The sequence below is a fragment of the Salvelinus fontinalis genome, chromosome 11 (assembly GCF_029448725.1).
Source record: "Salvelinus fontinalis isolate EN_2023a chromosome 11, ASM2944872v1, whole genome shotgun sequence".
In the NCBI taxonomy this organism is placed as follows: Eukaryota; Metazoa; Chordata; class Actinopteri; order Salmoniformes; family Salmonidae; genus Salvelinus; species Salvelinus fontinalis.
Window position 1 is genome coordinate 24,903,763 of NC_074675.1, and position 14,970 is coordinate 24,918,732.

General features: G+C 45.4%; 1 protein-coding gene across 6 annotated transcripts in view; it reads right to left on the reverse strand.

The window, feature by feature from the left end:
• The window catches only part of LOC129865357 (dedicator of cytokinesis protein 4-like), a 151,623-nt gene that overhangs the window by 17,597 nt on the left and 119,056 nt on the right, over nucleotides 1-14,970 (reverse strand). For 4 of the 6 annotated variants that reach the window (XM_055938085.1, XM_055938084.1, XM_055938087.1 and 1 more), the window contains exons 33-47: nucleotides 14,828-14,854; nucleotides 14,423-14,579; nucleotides 13,654-13,747; nucleotides 13,364-13,512; nucleotides 12,614-12,700; nucleotides 12,403-12,507; nucleotides 11,880-12,021; nucleotides 9,221-9,387; nucleotides 8,164-8,250; nucleotides 6,171-6,347; nucleotides 3,378-3,461; nucleotides 3,127-3,246; nucleotides 2,819-2,943; nucleotides 1,935-2,055; nucleotides 1,654-1,735 (exon numbers count right to left, since the gene is read on the reverse strand). In XM_055938085.1, the coding sequence (XP_055794060.1) occupies nucleotides 1,654-1,735; nucleotides 1,935-2,055; nucleotides 2,819-2,943; nucleotides 3,127-3,246; nucleotides 3,378-3,461; nucleotides 6,171-6,347; nucleotides 8,164-8,250; nucleotides 9,221-9,387; nucleotides 11,880-12,021; nucleotides 12,403-12,507; nucleotides 12,614-12,700; nucleotides 13,364-13,512; nucleotides 13,654-13,747; nucleotides 14,423-14,579; nucleotides 14,828-14,854 (1,724 nt within the window). The remainder of the gene's footprint in view (nucleotides 1-1,653; nucleotides 1,736-1,934; nucleotides 2,056-2,818; nucleotides 2,944-3,126; nucleotides 3,247-3,377; nucleotides 3,462-6,170; nucleotides 6,348-8,163; nucleotides 8,251-9,220; nucleotides 9,388-11,879; nucleotides 12,022-12,402; nucleotides 12,508-12,613; nucleotides 12,701-13,363; nucleotides 13,513-13,653; nucleotides 13,748-14,422; nucleotides 14,580-14,827; nucleotides 14,855-14,970) is intronic. The other 2 variants (XM_055938088.1, XM_055938086.1) reach the window with 1 other exon arrangement.

Sequence of the window (14,970 nt, forward strand, 5' to 3'; positions counted from 1 at the left end):
TGTGTACAGAGACGACGCATGCACACGTGTGCACAGATACACACAAACACATTACAGGCAGGAATGATTACAGCGCATCACTGGCTGCCCATATATCCTTTTCCATTACACATTATATGGCAATGAGCTTTAGAATGGACATCATATGGGAATGAGATGGCCATCTTACAGGCAGTTCAGTTTGCTGTACTTCTCGAAACACTTCATGGTCCCGACAGTGGCTTTATAGGGTGTCCTTCTGGTTGCACAGGCGCTGCCAAGCCGAGTACATAGGCATCCAGAAATGTCTCCATATATTCTTATGTTTATGATCGGCGTCAGGCAGAAACACATGAGAGTGTCTGAGCGAGGGGAGATAAGAGGCTGGAGGAGCGATTAGATAGTCCCAATCCTCTAGAGAACCCCCTAGCCTGGCTGGCTGTGGTACCAAGCGTCCTATAGGGCTCCGGAACATTCTCTGTGATTCACAGGCGTGATCAACAATGCACCCTCTCAAGATTTGATGTGTATCCACATTTCATCTCTCTTTCTTTCTCCCCTACATTGTTCAATCAAACAATTCTTAGTTTTTTTACCAATCTAACGACATAACAACAAGATGGTAATCATTTTATTTCTCTCCTTCGTGCTATTTCTTTCGGTCTATTTTCATCTATTTTGTTGTTTGGTTTATTTGGATAGGGACAAGTGCAAACACAGTGACACATTGAACAATCGTCCGACGGGAGTTTCTATCTCACGACCATTTTCAACAACCGTCCCTAGAATGGCTTTTATGGAAAACGAAAGGAACGGAAGGCATGCATAATCAATTAAAAGGACATTGAATCACATATCAGCACATTATCACAATTACGTGCACAAAGCAAATGTCATATATTGTGGTGGTAGAATTTGGGGTATGAACCAAACCAGCGTCTGGCTTTGTCTGAGAAATGTAACTTGTGGAGTTTGGAGATCAGTACACTGTGATTAACTATGTCAAAGGACTTTGTTATGTCACGGAAGACTGCTCCGACCACGTTTCCCCTCATCCAGTGATTTCTTGATGTCCTCCACTAGGACACCGTTTTCGGTTTCAGTGAAGTATTTCAGGCTGAATACAGATTGTTCCCAGTGCAATTACTGATACTATTTCAGATATGATATGAGGTGTTTTTTTCTCTCTCTTTCTCTCTCTCTCTCTCTCTCTCTCTTTCTAGAGAGGTTATTTTCTCCCAATGTTTTTCTTTCAAAGTCATATTTGTTTTCCTTTTTGCAGAAGAAAATTGCCTGTATGTCTGCAAAGTCCTCGCAGTGGAAAAGGAAATGCAGCTCTGTCTCGACCTCTCTTTGAGGGCAGAGTGTGCACAGCCTGTCCTCTCTGGGTAGCCAGATCCGCCTGTGACGGCCGGCCTCTATGGCCAGGCTGTGTTCATTGAGTCTGTAAATAGCCTGTGTTTTTCTCCGTCACGGTGGTCAGATAGTTTGCTACCAAGCACTGTGTTGAAGGCCAAAAAGCATTCAAGTGTGTTTTGGGTTATTGTGGTGCCTTTCTAATAGGTGATATATTTTTATTTTTGTTCCTGATTGGGTTCACCCCCCCCTCCCCCCCTCCCCCCTCCCCCTCTCTTTCTCTCTCCCTCTCTTACTCCTTCTCTCTGCTAGTCTTACCTCTGGCGCTGGACGGAGCAGAACTGGTCACGTTGGGAGAGGCAGAATGATTGGAGCTGAGGCTTGAGGTAGATGGACTGGGCTGCAGGGACAAACAACTACATCAACAACATCACTGACAAGTTAAGAATTATAGACAGCCAGGATCGTGTGGGGGAGTGGAATTATCCAAATCTAGTTCAGATCAGTGACTTTCTCACGTGAGCTTTTGCGAACACACAAAAAAAAAGGAATTCACTCTGAAAAGGGGAGGTTGCGGGTAAATCCAATTGGAATTGTACCTGCATGTTGAAGACTTCATCAGAGCTCTCCGACTGCCCTGTGATGTTGCTCACTTCGTTGGAGGCCTGAGATGACAGCGATGACGACGAGTAGCGGTTGACAGCCGGGTAAGTGAGGGGACTGATCACAAACATAACACACACATTGAGAGAGAGAAATAGAGAGAGAAAGAAATAGAGAGAGAAAGAGAGAGAGAGAAAGAGAGAGAAATAAATAGAGAGAGAAAGAGAGAGAGAGAGAGAAAATAAGATCAGTTACTTTCAGAATATGGTTGAGCATTCATCTGACATAATACCATATCATTCTGATAAAAAGGCACAATATTTGGGTTTCAGAAGAAAATCACAGCCAAATAATCTCTCCTTAAATCACAAGTAACTGTTTTAAATTAGCAAGCTGTCGATTTAAGAGGACAGTAAAAATTCAACGAGAGAAATGTCAGTGACAGATTGAGGTTGGGTGTGTGTGCGTGTGTGCTTGCACGTGTATGTGTATGTGTATGTGTATGTGTATGTGTGTGTGTGTGTGTGTGTGTGTGTGTGTGTGTATATTTCACTCTGGGCTGTGTGTGTCTATGCCTCATTACACTCGTGAAGAGGTAGGATGGAGGTAGGATGTCACAGGTAGAGAATGGCAGGGTCACTGAGCACACACACAGAGAGCTCACTGAAGGGGCCAGTCTGCCCACCTACGCCCATATGGTGCCATACCAGGAAGTGAGATAGAGAGGGGGGGGGGGGGGGGGGGGGGAGAGGATGTACAGACAGAAAGGGAAAAGAGAAGTGAAGATGGAGAGGAAAGAAAACAGTATGAGGAAGGGAGTGAAAAGAGAGAGGAAGAGGGGGCAAAAGAGATAAAGCGAGACGAGGACAGTGTTTCTCACCTGCGTCTGGCCACCACGCGAGCGCCATCTGGGCTGATGATGTTGGGGACTGAGTTCCTGCATGAACTACGCGGGCTGCCGTTGGTAAAGTGCACGGGGCTAGCGCGCACATACGCCGGAAACTCCTGGGGTGGGGATTAGAGAGAAGGGCAAACGGAGGGGGAGAGAGAGAAAGAGAAGAGGGAGGGGAAACCTGTGATTAGCCTATTGTTTAGGCTAGCATGAGTTATGGCGGCGCTAACGCAGGCTTGACGAAGGTCCATTTGAGGATTAGAGATCGGTGCTCCTGTTAAGTGGCCTTCACTAACCTGGATCCCCAGACTAGACTTCATCACATGAAACTGGTCCACCAGCTTCTTGTGTAGAGGTCTCATGTCCTGAGGAACAAACTTCTCGTGGACGGCCAGGCCAAACTCCAGGATGTGAGCCTGGAGGAGAGAGTCGGAGACGGTGCATTTTGTTAGCTAACGTTAATCTCTTCCAGATGAAATATCATCACAAAAGCTAAGCAGTTCTCCTTGTAAAGTAGGGCTAGCGTTTTCCAACGTCGGGAACTGACCTGTTCGAACATGAGTTCCCTTAGTCGTCCGATCTTCTCCCCGTCCTCAGGGTGATTCACGATGTAGTCCTTCACAAAGAACGCCTGCACGAACACAATTCATTGCATGTTTTGCATTTGTTTGATTTCGTCAGTTTACTTCATTGTGTCACCATGTTTCCACCATGTATGTATGTCTGTCTATCTATCGGTCTGTCTCTCTCTCTCTATACGTATTTTTGTGGGCAAAAGACAAAAATGAAGAGATAATATTCATAATGTAAACATGCTTTGCATAATTATGAGTGGGTCTGTTGCATATTCCCTGATGTTGATATTTGCAACCCTTGAGACGAGTGCAGATTAGAGTCAAGGCTATTTCATCTGCATCACAATAAAAACACATCAGAAAATGAACAGCAACAACTCAAAATCTCTTTTAAAATCTTCAGTGGAAAGAGAGCAATGGGGGGGAAGAGTCACCACAAAGGAGAAACCAGGGTTTGGTCTCCCTCACAAGGACTTTGAGGCAGGCTATCTCCAAAGAGACAGAGAGAGATATGGGAGAGGGGGAGGGAGGGGGGACTCAAAAGGGGAGAGGAGCTCACCGCTTACGTCAAAACCCCCTCCCAAACAGGCATGGTCCTATCTGTGTCTACCATCTGAGCGTGAGAGGCAAACCTCTACCATGACGCTAGCTAAACAATAACACACACAATTACCACCATGTGACCATTGCAACAGCGCTAGCTAGGCTACAGTAGCAGGCTCATCTCCACGATCGTTATCCGCGACACAAAACACAGCTTTACGAGCCCTGCTGTGACGCTGTGAACGCCACGGTCGCTTTGACTCGAAAAAACTGGTGTGAAATAGTCCAAAGCCACAGAAAAAGGGACTTATTCCGTCTTAGTGAATCATATTGCGGCTGTATGAATAAAACTGTCTGAAATCCATAGCCGAGGGTGGAAAAATAACCAATATTTGCATCAAATTATTATTTCCTCTGGTGCTGGTTGGACTTGAGATTGGAGGAGAAACTCCAAGTGTCAAGTGACATTGTGAATCATTATAAAACCTCAATTAAAGATGAAATGCTGGCAATAAATAGATATTAAATCAGGCTGGATTCTCCTTCAGGGCTGGAACTATAACCACAAGCAATAAATCGAAATATGAATGCTTATATCTGCTTCATTTATGGCTGAACAAATTGGCATAAAAGTCAATTGCGTTATCCTAATAAAGTAACTGATTTATGCTGTATTGTGTGCAATATTCCTCAAGCCAACTCCATGCATTATTAATATCATGGAGAATTAGGCACACAAAATGTGTATGTATGACGTTCTCATTGCCTTTATGGATAGTATAGATCACCATTATATCCCTGAATGGTACACACTTGAAATGAGTAATATGTTTATAAAATGGATGCATTGAACATCGTGATATATACATGAGACCTACTGTATCTAAACAGTCACATCATGTAGTCTATAGATTCAGCGGCATTGTATATCATCACATCCTTCATACAATGAGCCTATTGGATCAAAGCTCTGGCAGATAATGCACTTCAAGCAGCAACAGGTGGGCGTCGCGCAAACACAGCCGTAGCTAGCTTAGCTATTCTCTCCCGGGTCAAACTCATTTCCCTGTTACATCCTCATCTCTGGCTTCATCTCATCATCTCCACCGCCAGTTTAACAGAGGTGAGGGGTAGTGGCGGTCATGACGAGAGCAGACCCCTGCTAACTTGGCGCCCTTAGGCCTCGCTGCAAACTCCAACGCGGCTAGCTGTAGTGAAAATGTGACGTTGCTACGCAACCGAGAGCCCCTGTACAGTACACACAGTTAGCTGGCTGACGCCGGAAAGAAAAGAAAGAGTTCATTTAGTCGGTTGCTGTCTGTCTGTTACTGCCTGTTGATGTCTGTCTGTCTGTATGTCTGTCTGTATCTGCCTGCCTGTCTGTGTCTGTCTGTCTCTGTCTGTCTCTGTCTGTATCTGTCTGTATCTGTCTGTCACTGTCTGTCACTGTCTGTCACTGTCTGTCACTGTCTGTCACTGTCTGTCTGTCTGTTGCTATATGTCTGTTGCTGTCTGTCTGTCTGTCTGTCTGTCTGTCTGTCTGTCTGTCTGTCTGTCTGTCTGTCTGTCTGTCTGTCTGAATGTTGCCGTCTCTCTGTTGCTGTCTGTTATTGTATGTCGGTTGCTGTATTTCTGTTGCTGTATGTCAGTTGCTGTCTCTGTATGTTGCTGTCTGTTGCTGTATGTCAGTTGCTGTCTCTGTATGTTGCTGTCTGTCTCTGTCTGTCGGTTGCTGTCTGTCGTTTGCTGTCTCTGTCTGTCGGTTGCTGTCTGTCTCTGTCCGTCTGTCTCATGCTGTCTCCGTCTGTCTCATGCTGTCTCCGTCTGTCTCATGCTGTCTCCGTCTGTCTCATGCTGTCTCCGTCTGTCTCATGCTGTCTCCGTCTGTCTCATGCTGTCTCCGTCTGTCTCATGCTGTCTCCGTCTGTCTCATGCTGTCTCCGTCTGTCTCATGCTGTCTCCGTCTGTCTCATGCTGTCTCCGTCTGTCCGTCTGCCATCTGTCCCCATCTGTCTGTGTCCTTCTCCGTCTGTCCCTGTCCGTGTCTGTATTACTGTCTGTATTACTGTCTGTATTACTGTCTGTATTACTGTCTGTGCACTTTTTAAACAAACACATAAGACAGACTGTACTGACATTCTAGATCTAGCAAGCCCAGACAATGTCTCCACACAATATTGAGTGACCGATGTAAGCCAGTCACACCATCATTGCCCTCTGACCTCTTGGTAGCGTGCGAGCCCCCCGTTGACGGCGGCGTCGATGACCCCATTGAGACACATGGTGAGGGGGTTGATGTTCTGCATCTGCCTGCTCTGGCACTGGGCGATCAGCGTCCGCAACTGCAGGTTCTTGTTCTCAATCACCTCGATGGCATTCTCCAACGGGCTCACTTCCACCTAGAGGAGGAACACACAGGGTGATAAGGTATTAGTATATATACAGACATATGCATACTTCTATGTAGAGATACAACACACACAAAACACATGCACACACACATACACACAAACAGAATATGTATAAGTAGAGACAAGACACACAAAATTAGGCAGGCCACATAAACACTTAGTATTTTTCTCACACACACACACTCTCAACACACACACAAAAACAAAATAGTGATGCAGGTGCATATGACATTTTTGGATGATACTGTTATCCAATATCTTCCTTGCCAAAAAAGATCATACCGATAACCAATATTAAACATTTTTGCAGCCTTTTAAGCATTCTAGTACAGTTAAATAGTTAACACACATACACACACGGACACAGCGGTCTAAGGCACTGCATCTCAGTGCAAGAGGCGTCACTACAGTCCCTGGTTCGAATCCAGGTTGTATCACATCCGGCCGTGATTGCGAGTCCCATAGGGCAATACTTTTAATTTGAAGGCAAAATGCAATTTCCACTATTGTGCCTAATCCTTATTGTGGCTAGCTTCACAACACATAACCCGGTCCGGTGGAGCCTACCGAGACATATGAAGCTAGCTGGCTGCTTATAACGTTAGCTTTGGGCAACAGTGTTAAGTAGCTGTCTAGCTATTTATTTACATGAACTGAAGTTCAATTTCAATAGGCGAACAACAAGTGGCAACCTAGCTAATACTTACTCACAAGGATTCCTAAATCATTGCTAAGAATAATGAAAATGACTGCAGTTTTTACTGGTCATTGTTTTCAGGCTGGTTGTATTGGTGCTAGCTAGGTACCAAGCTAAATCTAGCTACCCCAGAAGTTGCGGTGGAACAAATGATGCTTTATTACCAACGCGGTATTGTAAACACATCATTCGTGGCCGGCATTTGCTGACTTTTTTGTACAGCTTTGACAGTGCTACTGTATCTTTTTTGACACGCAAAGACCCAAACGGCATTCCATAGTACGTATGTCGTGAAGCTAATAGCAGTGACACTATTACCGTGTAATTCCGGTAGGGCAACATCGTACAAATAGTGCTCTTGGTAGTGTTAACCGGTGCTCGGCCAGTCGGCGAAAGCCAACATCACCCACGACAGAGAACCGTTGATTGTCAAGGGCAATGAATTCCATTGTCTTGGCGTTAATGGATTTCGCCTTTGAGTTGTCTCGCTGAAATGTTCTTACTCTTTCAAATGACTTGTTGACTGCTCGATCCACACAGCAGACATTGTGGGCTAATTTAGGAATGCTGTGTTGCACGTATAGTGCAACATTTTACGTGGCGTCATTACGTCATGTACCTTCGTTAAATAGGTATGCACGTCAGCTTTGACATCGATTTTGCACATCGGGTGTTAAACTAGACATCGGCCGATACCGATGTTGGCATTTTTAGCTAATATTGGCCGATTCCGATATGTTCACTGATATATCGTGTATCCCTAAAACAAACACCATCTCTCTAACACACAGCCTTCCGTATGCAGCTTGATCCTTCAGAAGCTACAGCTATAATTATGAATAACTTTCACCCTTCTCTTAAAGGGACATTTCACAACCATTGGAAACACTTATCTTCCCATTTATTTTTTACTACAAAACATAGAAATGCACAATTTTCACAGATGTAGATGTTGGGGTGGTGCTGGGGATGAAATGTCCCTTTAATATAGGTCTACACTCAGGGAGCTCAGTTGGGCTCTCTGCAAAGTTAGAACATAGCAGGATCAGCTATCGAGCAGTGTGTTGTGAATGGGGTTATATGAGGAGGTTATTGGAGGAGACTCACCAGTTCTCTCTTCTCCACCTCGAACCATCTGGAGATTCCTGGCAGGCTCTGGACCAGGGTTAGTGTAGTCCTCTCCACCCACAAGCTCTGAAAACACACACACACACACACACGGACATGTGCAGGCAGGCACACACACACACTTCATGTTAATGCTGGCACTCTGCAAACACATTCACCCACACATCCGAGTAGCACAGAACATTGCTTTTCTCTCCTGTCAATATATGATGTGTAGGCACTGGTTCATATAATGTCCAAGTAGTACACATACTCATGGATACAGAGTTCTCATAGCAGCAGTCTACACCGATCTACAAATGACGCAATGCCACTGAATTAAATGAATTAAAACACGAGATTCTGTTATATTCCAGTAATACCTTTCCTTTCATCCACAAGGGGTTTAGAAACCAAACTGCATTTTCTGTCCATCATTTTACGAGACCATATCAACACAGAACTGATTCACGCTACTTAATATTTCCATATTAATTGTCAAATCTACTTGGCCTGAACAGTTTCTCTCAAGTACTAACTAGACCCCAAAAAAGACAGCTGGGAAACCTAACCCTCGGGATGATATGATATGATGATGATATCCAATTCATAAACCTGACAAAATTAGGTTAACGAATGGAGATTGAGTGAGCGTGGGTGGGTGGAGTCTGGAGAGACGATATTTAGACTGAGCTCCATGTCTCAGCCTCTCCTAGCCCCAGAGTCTAATTAGTAGGACTATGAATTAAACAACACCTGAACACACCTGTATACAGAGAGGAAGACCACGAGCCACCCACACAACCACTCAATAAACAAGAGAGTGGCGAGAGGGAGGACGAGAGGGAGGGAAAGTGAGTAAGGAGAGGGATGTGGGGTAAACATCAAAGGAGGACACTAACAAGTCCAGAAAGGTGAGATAAGATGACGAGACGAGCGAGGCAGAAAGGTAAAAGAGAGAGAGAGAAACAGAAAGGCACAGAGGAGAGTTTTGCGTGCGCAAACACTGCGTGCCCCCCCCCCCCCCCCCACCACCACCACCACCACCTCCCCCCACCTTGAACTCGTTCTCCTTGTCCTTGGTGCCCTTGTGAAACGGCCTGTCGTATCTGAACCTCCAGATGTGGTTGACCTTATAGAAGCTCTTGATGTTGTCAGGCACGCCGTCTCTCTGCAACACGTCCTGGTTCTCTGGGATGGGGCTCACCGCGTAGATCTGTAGGTCTGGGCCAGCACGTCAAGGATATGACTGATCCGCAAAGACGCGTACAATAGGTCAGGCAAACACATATACACACGTGAACGCGCACACACACGCGCACACACACGTGCACACACACGTGCACACACACTCCTCACCCCCCCCCCCCTAGTGCTTTCCACTAATCACATCCTGTAGCCATATATCTGAATGTCCACCCCACACTATATCACAACACATACCCATTGGCAGAAGGACTGGCCTGTGTCAGCGTAGTGGAGGGAGAGCTCATCAGCCCATAGATATGAATAGGGACGGGCATGGGTCCAGGAGCCTCAATGACTAACGACACATGAGGATAACAAAGCTGTATGCTAATGATGTTTGAGGGGCCTTGTCTGCTCTAATTGCACTCGGAGAAAAGTCAAAACACAGAGTAGACGACACACACACACACCCGCGCACACACATAGAGGGAATGCATGTGTACACATCCGCACACACACTCAGAGAGAGAGAGAGAGAGAGAGAGAGAGAGAGAGCGGCTCCTTCCAAACAGCTGTCCCATCAATCACTCGCGGAAAAGGAGGAGGAGGATCATTAAGATGGCTGCCGCATCCTACAGACACCTTGTGCATTTTTATCAAGGGATCGATCCCGATCCGCACTAAGTACTCGCGTATGTATTTACAGCATGGCTAGTGATCTGGCTCAGGACCAAGATGGAAGGAGTCATACCTTCGGTTTACTCCTCTATAATCGACATGCTGTAATGCAGTGGAAACCTGTATGCGGCGGAAGAAAACTAGGGTCCTAAGAGCTTCCTGGTTAGGTTAGGAAACACTCCTAATATGACTCCTGTTGTTATCCTTATTCATAAGGAATAATCAGTCCGGTATAATATGCCATTTATATTATTTAGGCTTACTAGACATGTGGGATGGCGCACCACTGTGTGTGTGTGTGTGTGTGTTTGTGTGTGTGTGTATTTTTGGTTTAACCATCCTTGAGGGGACCAGAAGTCTTCACAAGGATAGTAAAACAAGGAACATTTTGACAAGTGGGGACATTTTGCCGGTCCTCACAAGGAAAAAGGCTATTTTAGGCAAGGGGTTAAGTTTAGGCCTTAAGCTTATGGTTCAGGTTAGGTTAACCCATTACCCTCGTACCCGTATACGGGTTGAAAATGGCAGATTTGGTCAGGTGCCTAAATTGAAACACAGTGGCTGTACAGCAATATGCTATACATGACATCCAAGCACTGCGTGGGTTTTGACTGACAGACGTTCTGAACATGAGCACCACGCGAGACAAGAAGTTGCCCCCATCCCTCCTGCTAATTGGGCAACTTTTACAAATGTTTTGGTTGTCTGAGTGAGAGGAATATGCAGTAAATTAAGAGGACTCTATGTATTTATAAAGACGAGACGTTGAGGATCATAATAAATACAGCTTTAAATGTCATACAAGCGAGCCAAACACCCGTGAGTCCATATAATAAAACTCATTAAATATACAGTGTCAACGTTTATGATCACTATGTTTGATGTACAGTTACAAGATGACATGGCATTATACCCTGGGTTGTCCTGAACAGAATGAGACTATGTTTGACGTATTGGGAAGAATATCTGCTGCGAACCTTGCACCTGAATGCACTCATGAGTACTTTCTTTATGCACCAAAATGACTATCTGCATCTCTGAATTGCCTTGTGAAAGCGAATCATGTTGGCAATAGAACAAGCTTTCAAATGATGCCCGGGGATGGATGGCGGGGATGCAGGGCTGTGTTCCAATCAAAACAACTACAAGTGGACTTGTTCTGGTTCGTCAACAGCACAGCTAGGAGAGCTCAAACAAGCACCTTGTGGTTGAAGACTCTTCTTTGAGTCATAAACGAGCATTGAAATGACTTAGGAACTGTGCACACTGGAGAGGTGCGTGGCCACAAGGAGGCACCAGTTTGACCTCTCACTCAAACCCTTGTAATTGTTTTGTCTTATGTTGCACCTACCCCACGCTTTCCAGGAATATTCGTATCGTGTTACTGGATGTAACCAGAGTATTTTCAGACTTCGTAACAAAGGAGAAAGAAAAGTGCAGTAAATGTAAAATGCACATAAAATCAACAGTGTAATGTGTGGATTCAGTCTTGTGTCGGGTGAACTGTTGTGTCCTCACCTTTAGTCTCACAGTTCCCCCAAACTGTTCCTGTTTAATTTCTACCATGGTTATACATATGTATTCCATATTTCTTCTGTACGAAACATTTCAATTTAGCCCCTTCCATATAGGCCAATTCCCACGAATGTAAAGGGTTAGGTTTAAAGTTAGGGAAAATAGGATTTTGAATGGAAATCAATTATTTGGTCCCCACAAGGATAGTAAAACAAACTAGTGTGTGTGTGTGTGTGTGTGTGTGTGTGTGTGTGTGTGTGTGTGTGTGTGTGTGTGTGTGTGTGTGCGCAGTGTATAGTGTATGTTGTCTATGTCAATCGCTCAATAAAGGATACACTGGGCCTCGGCCTGGTAGATGGTCTGGTCAGGCTGGTTGACGTGCTGCATGGCGATGGCGTGGGGGAACTCATTCAGCATGCGCTGCTGGAAGGCCTCCAGCCTCTCGTAGTCATGGCCACGGCACACAAACTCCTTATTCTGCAGACGAGGCAGAGAGGCATCAGAGGCAGAACAGAGACAGCACAGGGGTTAACATGACATCTAGTGGACAGTTACGGTATCTGCAACAGCTACAGTATCTATAGGTCAAATCATCTAATAATGTAACTTCATGAATAGGATTTATTTGTAAATCTAATGAACACATAACTAACAATTCCTATGAGGTTACTTTTGTGTTACGTTGGTTACGAATGCGCAGTTCCGAGTCCTCTTGAGGAAACTAAGAGGCAATATAGTTCAGTAGCGACTTGCTTAGAAGTGCAGATGGAAATTGGAGAGCAAACAACTTTGAGAGCAGTTCTATGGCCTCTAAAAGGTCCTCTCATTAACAAAACCAGTGGTAAAACAGAGCGGTACCCTTAGGAAGAAGGGGAACTTCTTGCCGTAGAAGCCCACCCTGAAGAACTCTGGCTCCAGTCTCTGCTGGTCCATAATCTTATCATACAGCGATGCCTCCATCATCTGTCAACAGGAAATGTCAGGTTACAAAACACTAATAGGTTATGTCATAACTGGTTAGGGATCAGTCAGCGTGGAGATATACCCGAGAAGATATGAAGCAACTCACCCTCATCTTGCTGAGGTTCCTGTAGTCGTAGTAAGATTCGTACTGGTCCGCCAGCTCTCTGCACAGAATGATCCCGTTTTCCCAACACTGAAGAAACAAAACACCTTATCGCATTAACAACGGTCACATCTCAATAGGAACGTGTTTTCGCCTTTTCATCTCTTTCACATTAGCAGGATAAGGATTAAAGGAAAAGAAGCCTCTTTAGAATATTGAGATGCTGACAAAACATGTAAAATGGCCTGCAGAGGACAGTGACTGCAGTATGAGTGTTGACCACTGGGTGGCGGTAGTGCACTAACAATAACCCGTGCCAACTGCCAAGGCAGACCTGCCATCACAATGCAGGTGCAACACCCAGCCATCGTGCTAATGAAATGAAAGCTTTCCTTTCCTGCTGTGTTTTAATCCCAAGGCAGCGACAGCTAGCAGATGGCTTTGGTCGTGAATTCACAGGGAAATTGGGCAAAGAATAACGGGGGAGGACATTTTGAATTGATTCAGCGGGGGAATAATGTAATGGGAGTTGCTGTGCAGAGCATTCAAATAAGACTGCCTTATTATTATGACACTGTTCCAGGGTAATTGTTAATGGAGAGAGAGTGTGGGGAAGGGTGAACGAGAGAGAGAACGAAAGACAGAAAGAATGAACAAGAGATTAAGAATGAGTGAGGCGGAGACAAAGAGAGTGAAAGAAAGGGCTAGAGAGAGAGAGAGAGAGAGAGAGAGAGAGAGAGAGAGAGATCCCACCTTCCCCCTGTCAAAGTTCTGTACGATGGTAAGATGGAGGTACTCCTTCCTCTGCCACTCGCTCTGCATGGGGTAGTTGAGGAACTCTCTGAGGGGCCTATCGGACCACTCCAACAGCTCGTCATACAACAGAAGAGTGTAGGAGGCCTCTGTACAACACACAACACCACCACATAGTCATGGTTATGCCAAACCCTTGAGCCCACGGACAGCCACACTCACAGCCCACACACAACATTCACACACACTTCATACATGGCTTCATTTCCAGGCCATGTTTTGCAGTGTACCTGTGTAATTCTGTGCTTTCAGGTGCAGTTCGTACAGCTTGTGTATGTAGCGGATGTACATCTCCTCCTTGTTCAACTCAGTTTTGTAGAAATTCTAGAGACAGGCAACGAGGGGGAGACAGAGAGAGAGAGAGAGAGACAGAGAGAGACAGAGAGAGACAGAGAGAGACAGAGAGACAGAGAGAGAGAGAGAGAGAGAGAGAGAGAGAGAGAGAGAGAGAGAGAGAGAGAGAGAGAGAGAGAGAGAGAGAGAGAGAGAGAGAGAGAGAGAGAGAGAGAGAGAGAGAGAGAGAGAGAGAGAGAGAGAGAGAGAGAGAGAGAGAGAGAGAGAGAGAGAGAGAGAGAGAGAGAGAGAGAGAGAGCAAAGTGCACGATCGTTTATCAGCCACTGAATAGTAATGAACTCTGTGCTATCGGTCCACATGAACAGGTGCTGTCAGGCTCAAGTGCTTCGGTCCGTTATATAAGATAAAACTGCAGGACTGAAAGACACCACGCACAAAATAAAATCCCCCAGGTTGGCATGGTAACAAAGACAACCCAGAACATAATGTATTGTATGAGGGGGCTGTGGAACGATTTGAGCCCTGATCTAAAAAGCACGATCATCATAGCAACTTTATCATCACTGGGAACGGAACCGAAACACAGCTTTGGTCCTGCTCACTTAACACAATAGTTCAAAGGGACAAAAGGCTAGCAACAAATAAATGGAGAGCAGTGATCGAATCTCTTCAAGGGCCACAGGCGGCGAGAGACTGTCACTGACCAGCAGACTGACGGTGCAGCCAATCTTCTTCCCATCCACCTCCCCCAGCTTCATGCAGTCCCTGTAGTCCAGCAGCCTCTCCATCAGACGCGTGACGGTGGCGATGAGAGAGATGCCACTCTCCCTCCACGTCTCCCTCTCGATCTTCTTCAACAGACTGGGATAGCGATAGAGAGAAAGGGAGTGCGAGAGAGCGAGAGAGAAAGAGAGAGAGAGAGGAGAGAGAGAAATAGGCATAGAAGAAAGAAGAGAGCAAGAAAAAAGAGAGAAATCAGAGAAAAATACAGAAAAAGAGAGAAATAAACTTCAACCTTGCTGTCAATCATGCTGTCCTGTATCCCAGCAGTAAAGGACATCCCTAACAGAAGGACAACACACTGTGTGTAGAGTATTGGAGTGTCTTACCTAGGGTACGGACCAAACAGAGGGATTCTACTCCAGGAACGCAATGGCAAAACAAATGAATATTAATAGATTAATAAAATCAGCACACACTCACACAAGTTAGTTCAGGGTTAGTGATGTCAGTCAGGTAGATAAGGAAACGG